Raw genomic sequence first — 6,625 nt, 5'->3', positions numbered from 1 at the left:
AATTCCAAACTGTGAAACTAGTATACCTGTGACAATTTTACCAAAAACTATTTTTTTGATTACAAAAAACCCCAAACTGGTACACTCGTGACAATTTTACCCAGAACTATTTTTTGACTACCAAAAACTCTACACTAGCACATCTGTGATAATTTTACCATGAATTAATTTTTTAATTACCAAAAACCCCAAACTGGTACACCCGCGATAAATTTACCCTCCATTAATTTCTGTTAATTTTTACTGTCAAATTGCTAAGTTTGATGACACGTGGTAGTTGACGGGTATACCAGTTTGGGTTTTACCACTATGTTTGTCACAAGTTTATCGATTTGTGATTTTTCGTGATATTAATCCAATTTAACGGGCACTAACGGAAGGTAAATTTATCACAACTGTACCAATTTGGGGTTTTTACTGATCAACAAATTAGTTTAGGATAAAATTGTCACAGGTATACTAGTTTGAGATTTTTAATAGTTAAAAAATTAGTTCGAGATAAAATTATCATAGATGTATCAATGTAAAATTTTTAATAGTCAAAAAAATAATTCAGAATAAGAGTTTTTGATAGTTAAAAAATTAATTTAGAATTAAATTATCATAAGTATATTAATTTGAAATTTTTCGTCATATTAACCTACAGGAAAAAAACAAAAGGAAACGGAGGGCAAGCCCGGGACCCGCGTGAAATGCTGTCCATTTCGCTTCCTCTCGGGCATTATAATAGTCTTCCCACCTGCAGACGGAAATCCCCTCTCTCCTCCTGCTGCTGCCTCGAGCTTCGTTCTCGAGCCGCGCGATCCTGCTCTCCGGTCGATCCACCGATCGCCGCCATGGATTCCTTCCTCTGACACCGCCGTCTTCTTCCTTCGCCGCCGCCGCCGCCGCCCCCTTCGAAGGCCGAGGATCAGTTTCGCCGATCGTTTAGATCCTGAAATTCCAGATACTCGCCGCGGTCTGCTAGCAAGTAAGCCCTCGCTATCGGTACGACTTGTCGGCGTTGGTTTAACCTTCTGTGGTCACTCGATGCTTCAGATCGCGTGGTTTTGTGGTTCGGTCGTCTGTGGTTGAGCCGGTTTTGGTCGATCCCGCCGAGTGAATGCTCGTCGGTTTGGCGATAGGCTTGCGCGCGTAGTGGCTCGTGATGGATCTGAGCGTGTGTATACGTGATTGCTTATCAGTAGAAGTGTTTGGAGTAAGAATCCGTGCTCCGAGCTTTTGACCTTGGTCGTACCGTGCGTTTTGCCTTTTGTTAGCTCACCGATCTGATCTTGCCGCTGTGTTGCTGGCGAATTCTTAAGGATTGATGGTCGGGCTCGCATCGATGTTGCTAGTGTCTTGTCAATTGATAGCTGATACTAATAAATCCGGGGAAGTGAAGTGCTTTGTCCTTCATTGCATATTCTAGCTGTTTACATAGAGTTGGGGAAGATACCCAGGTGGTTGTAGACTGGTCTTGGTTGCAGAGCGTAACTTTTGTTTTGATGTCGTATGGCTGGGGCTCTTGATAAGCTTACATCAAGCATTATAAGAACAAAAATAATTTCTTTTTGGCTATTCTCACCTGCCACAGTAGCTGATATCATCGTATGACTTTAACAAGCAACAATGGTCGTGTGTTTGGTTGATTCTGACTGATGCTTGGTGAGGAGCGCATTCATAATGGCTTTTGGTCTATTAATAGGCGGTGAGGATGTCAACTCCTGCAAGGAAAAGACTGATGAGGGATTTTAAGAGGTTGCAACAGGATCCTCCAGCGGGCGTTAGTGGTGCCCCTCATGAAAACAACATAATGCTGTGGAACGCTGTTATATTTGGGTGCGTGGTGGTAAACGGAACTGAATTGCACACGAGTTCTTTTTTAGTTTCTTCTTGTTGTTTACACCGTAATTGCCCTTTTAATCTGGTTGGGGAAGGTCTGATCTAACATGACTTGAACATTTTCTGTTGCAGCCCTGATGACACTCCTTGGGATGGAGGTAAAGCTTAATGACTTCGTTTTTGTTCTCTTGTGATTGCATAGTGTTGGGTTATGCTCTTCTATTATTCCTCTAATACCCATATCAAATGTTTTTCATTCGCGATATGCTTTTGTTCTTATCATGGAAGGTTTATGAAAACTGTTGTATTCATAGTTGGGCCAGTGAATCTTGAAGTTTTATTTTGGATATATATTGTTCCCAAGGCTGTAAAAACTGGGACTGGACTAGTATGATGGGGGTGTCTGAAGGATCAAATTACGGGATTCAATTGAGCATTGTGAGATTCTAAAATTTTCAAAGAGTATAATAGTATTGAATAGTAATTTGAGATTTACATATTATGACATCTCGAGAGCTCAAAACTCCAATAAAGTGCGATTTTAAAGGCTCACACCTTTTCAAAGCCAGAGTTAAACAATAGTCAATGTTTCTATAACCTAAAATATCAAGATACAAATACTTCTAGATGAGGACTTTTCAAAATTGGATTGGTAGGATTGCACCATTTCTAATATTTGGGTAACATTTTTTCCTTTGTTTTTAAAATCATTGAACTGAACTACTGGGGGCTTGCCCCAGTGGCCATCGTTACCACATAGGAATGGGGAGGTGGGGAGTTTGAAACACCCCTCCTCTGGATAGGGAGTTTATGCGATATAGGGTTTCCCCAGGTGGGCCCACTAGGGGCCTGCCAAGCTCCTCGCACAGGAGCTCCAAAGTCCAGGAATACACCTAGCAGACCAAGAAAAGAAAAATCATAGAACTAGGAAATGCTACTATCTGGGTTGGGATTTCAACAACCATGATTGTTCCCTTCTGATGATTAACGCAATACCAATATTTATTTTCTCTTAAACTCATGCTAATTTATATGAGAATTTCTTTAAATCTTGTGATTAAGAATGAAAAAACTTGAGGACCCCTTTGCCATCTCTAATTTGATTTGGTACGTGGACAATAGTGCCTTTTATGAATCCCATAGATGAGTTCCTTTGGGGTGGTGCAGATTATTCATTGGACCTGTTTGAAATTGCTTCTAAGAATTGGTGAATCCATAAGATCTCATCATATTGTTAATGACATTTTGTGAACTTGCTGTAATGACTTTCCTGTATATGGGATCTATCGGCCAACCTTGACTGGCCTACCTATGCTTTTGGGTGGGTTTAGTTTAAGCTACATATTAGGTCCACTGTCCGGACGTATTTAAAAAATTCTGCTCGGTGCATCCGGTCCCTAGTACATAAATGCTTTATCACTGTTACTTGCTCACTTATTAGGTCTATGCTTCTGTTATATGCTGAGATTGATGTTTGTGAACGCAAAAGATGAAAAGGATCAGTTTTTAAGACAAATTGAACTTAAGTATTTGGATAATGGCGATATTCATCCATCTTTGGTGCCGGTAAGAATGTTGGAGGGTGATTGAAAAGTATTCTATATGTGTGCACTAATGAGGACTTATTTCTTGCAAAAAGTTTGACTTTGGTGAGTGAGAGTGTAGTGCTGAAGAAAGGAATGCCTATACGCAACCACTTAATTTTCTTTCTCTTAGTAGTAGAGAGTAAAGCACATGACTATCCATTTATCTTGTGCCTTCTATTTAGTGATACAGTGCAAACACGTCCAGACCACATTGAAACAGTTTTTTGACTTGAAAAAGCTTAAGAAAGTAGCAAATTATGATGTTAAGCCTAATGTTTGATAAAGGAATTCTTATCCTTGTAGATCTGATGCTTAATTGGTGTAGTCACAACTATCTCTGTGGATTTCTTCTTTGTACTCGACCATTTTTGATCTTTCTTGCATGGGGTATGTAAAGTCCAGATCACACCTACAACTTCTCCATGTGAGATGTCATCTTTCTGTATCATTTCTTTTGTTTAATTCCAATTAGCTTTGAGAAGATGAAAAAAGAATCTTACGAGTGGTAGAAACCAGTACTAAGCAACAACGTAAAGCTAGAGTAGGAAAAGGAATATGTGATTGAGATGAAGTTAGAGGTGTTGCAGTAACTGTTTTCTGCAGACATTCCACGTGTAATTTTCTCTTTTCCCGTTGCAATGATCTTTCAGATTTAATTGCCTTGATTTCAACCAATGCTTGACTGGAACTGACTAAAAAGCTAATTTGTCACCTGTGCAGTCAATGCTTAATGTTTATTCTTCTCTCTGCTCCTCATGACTGACCTATATCTTTCTGGACATGCAGGAACGTTCAAATTGACGCTTCAGTTTTCAGAAGAATATCCTAATAAGCCACCAACCGTGCGATTTGTTTCAAGGATGTTCCATCCAAACAGTAAGTTCTACTCATATCACAAATCATATGCCAGTTCAGATGCAGGCTGTAAATGGTTATTCTTAGTCTTGAGCATGCTTATGGAGTAGCTAATTGCAAACTTTCTCAGTTAATGTTCTCGGATCCTTTTCCTTGTTGTTTCCTCTTCATAAGTTTATCCATGGGTCACACCTCAAATACTAATGATTCTATGCCCGATACTCATATCTGCAATTTGGCATCAAGTTAAGGACAATTGTTTGCCTATTGATCTTTCTGTCTCTCTCTCTCCCCTCTGTCTCACACACATTCAGGTCTGATCTTTTACTTATACAGAGTCTAGTCTCGCACAAATGCAAATTTAATGCTACTGTCCTGTTATGGCCTTGCTCTTGCTCTTCCCACCCCCCCCTTCCCCAACACCCCACACCCCCCCCACACACACACACACACACACACACACACACACACACCCCACAAAAATAAAATAAAATAACAATCGTGATAACTTGTCCACCTTTTACAGTTTATGCAGATGGCAGCATTTGTTTGGACATTCTACAAAATCAGTGGAGCCCTATTTACGATGTAGCTGCTATTTTGACCTCTATCCAGGTACTTTATTCATTATTTTTTTTTTAAAGAACATGTTCAGTAGCAAAAATATATACTAGAAAAAATGGATTGTTTGAAGTATATCATATGGCCTTCTTCATAACTCTTACTGATGCAATTTATTCCCGTGTACCTAATGCCACATTACTGTCACCAGTACGTTGCTTACCTCTAACTCCATTAGTCAACTTTCTTTATATATGCCATCCTCCTCAAGTCTGCTTCATTAGTTGGAGGACTTACAGGTCATGTTGGACCTCTTGGGGCATGGAGTGTCATCAACTTTCGTACCTTTATTGATTGAACACAATTCGATGAAGCACTTGCACTGACTGCTGAGTGCCAGAGGAGATGAGAGGCTAAATGAAGTGCATGGTTTATTGAGTGAAAGTTCATATTAATTTAAATTTATTCACATAATCAAAGCTCGGTGCACTACTACTAGCGATTGTCACAGATTGATCTTGATAGCAAGATCCTCTCTCTCTCTCTCTCTCTCTCTCTCTCTCTCTCTCTTTCACCTCAACTTCGCTTGGGGCCCACCAGCGATGGTCCTGGACTAGTTGCCAACAAATTAAGAAATTTAGTTTGTTTTCCCCCCTTCATATCCGTGCTTATTTTACAATGATTATAGTACATTCGGTCCTATCTGATGCATGCCAAACATTGAATAGGATCAGGTGTCTGTCTTAACCGGTTCTATGATATATCGCTCTTTAAATAAAAGATTAGGTATGAGATTCCAGATACTGATGTTGATCTAACTCATCCAATCCTACTTATGTGGGCAACCAACTGCAACTCTAGTGTCAAATATAGGGAGTGTATCTGAATTCAATCATCTTTCCTAAAGTACGATGAAGTACATAATCACATGTTCTAGCGAAAGCTTGTCTACCACTGGAGTTTATGTAAGCCCAAGGGGCAAGTACTGTGTTTGCAGAACCACTTAATGTTACAATTATATCTATAGCAGTTCACTCTCTTCCCGTTTGATTATATTTGTGGATGGATTATATTGTTTAAATGATATCTGTGTCAAATGAATGATGCCCATTACGGTCACCCAATAGTATCCTTTATCTTATTGATTAAATCTAGAGGTCGTCTTTAAGACTTTCTTTTTTGTGAATTTGGCATGTTCTGACATTAGCTTCTCTCTCTTTGTCATGCATAATCTGTTTTCCAGAGCATTCACATCGTGTCTATTTTTGTTTTTATGATTGCAGTCATTGCTGTGTGACCCAAACCCAAACTCTCCTGCAAACTCAGAAGCTGCCAGATTGTTTAGTGAGAACAAACGTGAATACAATAGGAGAGTTCGTGAGGTAGTCGAGCAAAGCTGGACTGCTGATTAAAGTGTGCCTTGTCGGATGCTCAATTGCTTGAGAAAATAGTTCACTTGCCTGTTTAAATAACATTGAGAAACCTGAGAACCATTGCAGTGTGAGCTTCTTATTAAATGAATATTTGACTGGCTTGAAAGCAGTGTGAATGGGCAATGTCTCCTCTCTACACTCTATTTTTCCCTGCGCTGATCAGCAAAGCATCTTCCAGCGCATGTAGCTTGGACCGGGGCAAAATTGACCACCTGTTTTGGTCGGGATGCTTCAGAAACCACAACAAACTAAAATGATTTGTCAGTCGAAACAATTTAGCTCCGGATGTGTTACTGTTCACTCGGTAAGTTAAAATGTCCAAGGATTGAGATTTTCAGTCCTTCGACCAACCTCTCGTTGTTAGCT

General features: G+C 39.7%; 1 protein-coding gene across 1 annotated transcript; it reads left to right on the top strand.

Annotated features, from left to right (window-relative positions):
• The first annotated feature begins 707 nt into the window (after nt 1-707).
• On the top strand, nt 708-6,368 carry LOC115666643 (ubiquitin-conjugating enzyme E2 2-like). Its single transcript, XM_056309872.1, has 6 exons — nt 708-970; nt 1,688-1,821; nt 1,957-1,982; nt 4,197-4,286; nt 4,792-4,880; nt 6,110-6,368. Exons 2-6 carry the CDS (start codon nt 1,697-1,699, stop codon nt 6,236-6,238), a joined length of 459 nt encoding a protein of 152 aa, XP_056165847.1. The 5' UTR covers nt 708-970; nt 1,688-1,696; the 3' UTR covers nt 6,239-6,368.
• The last annotated feature ends 257 nt before the right edge of the window (nt 6,369-6,625 follow it).

The sequence above is a fragment of the Syzygium oleosum genome, unplaced genomic scaffold, assembly GCF_021117445.2.
Source record: "Syzygium oleosum isolate NSW1041296 unplaced genomic scaffold, Sole_v2.1 Sole_v2.03, whole genome shotgun sequence".
In the NCBI taxonomy this organism is placed as follows: Eukaryota; Viridiplantae; Streptophyta; class Magnoliopsida; order Myrtales; family Myrtaceae; genus Syzygium; species Syzygium oleosum.
Note: the sequence above shows the minus strand (reverse complement) of the source record. Positions and strands in the feature narration are given on the sequence as shown.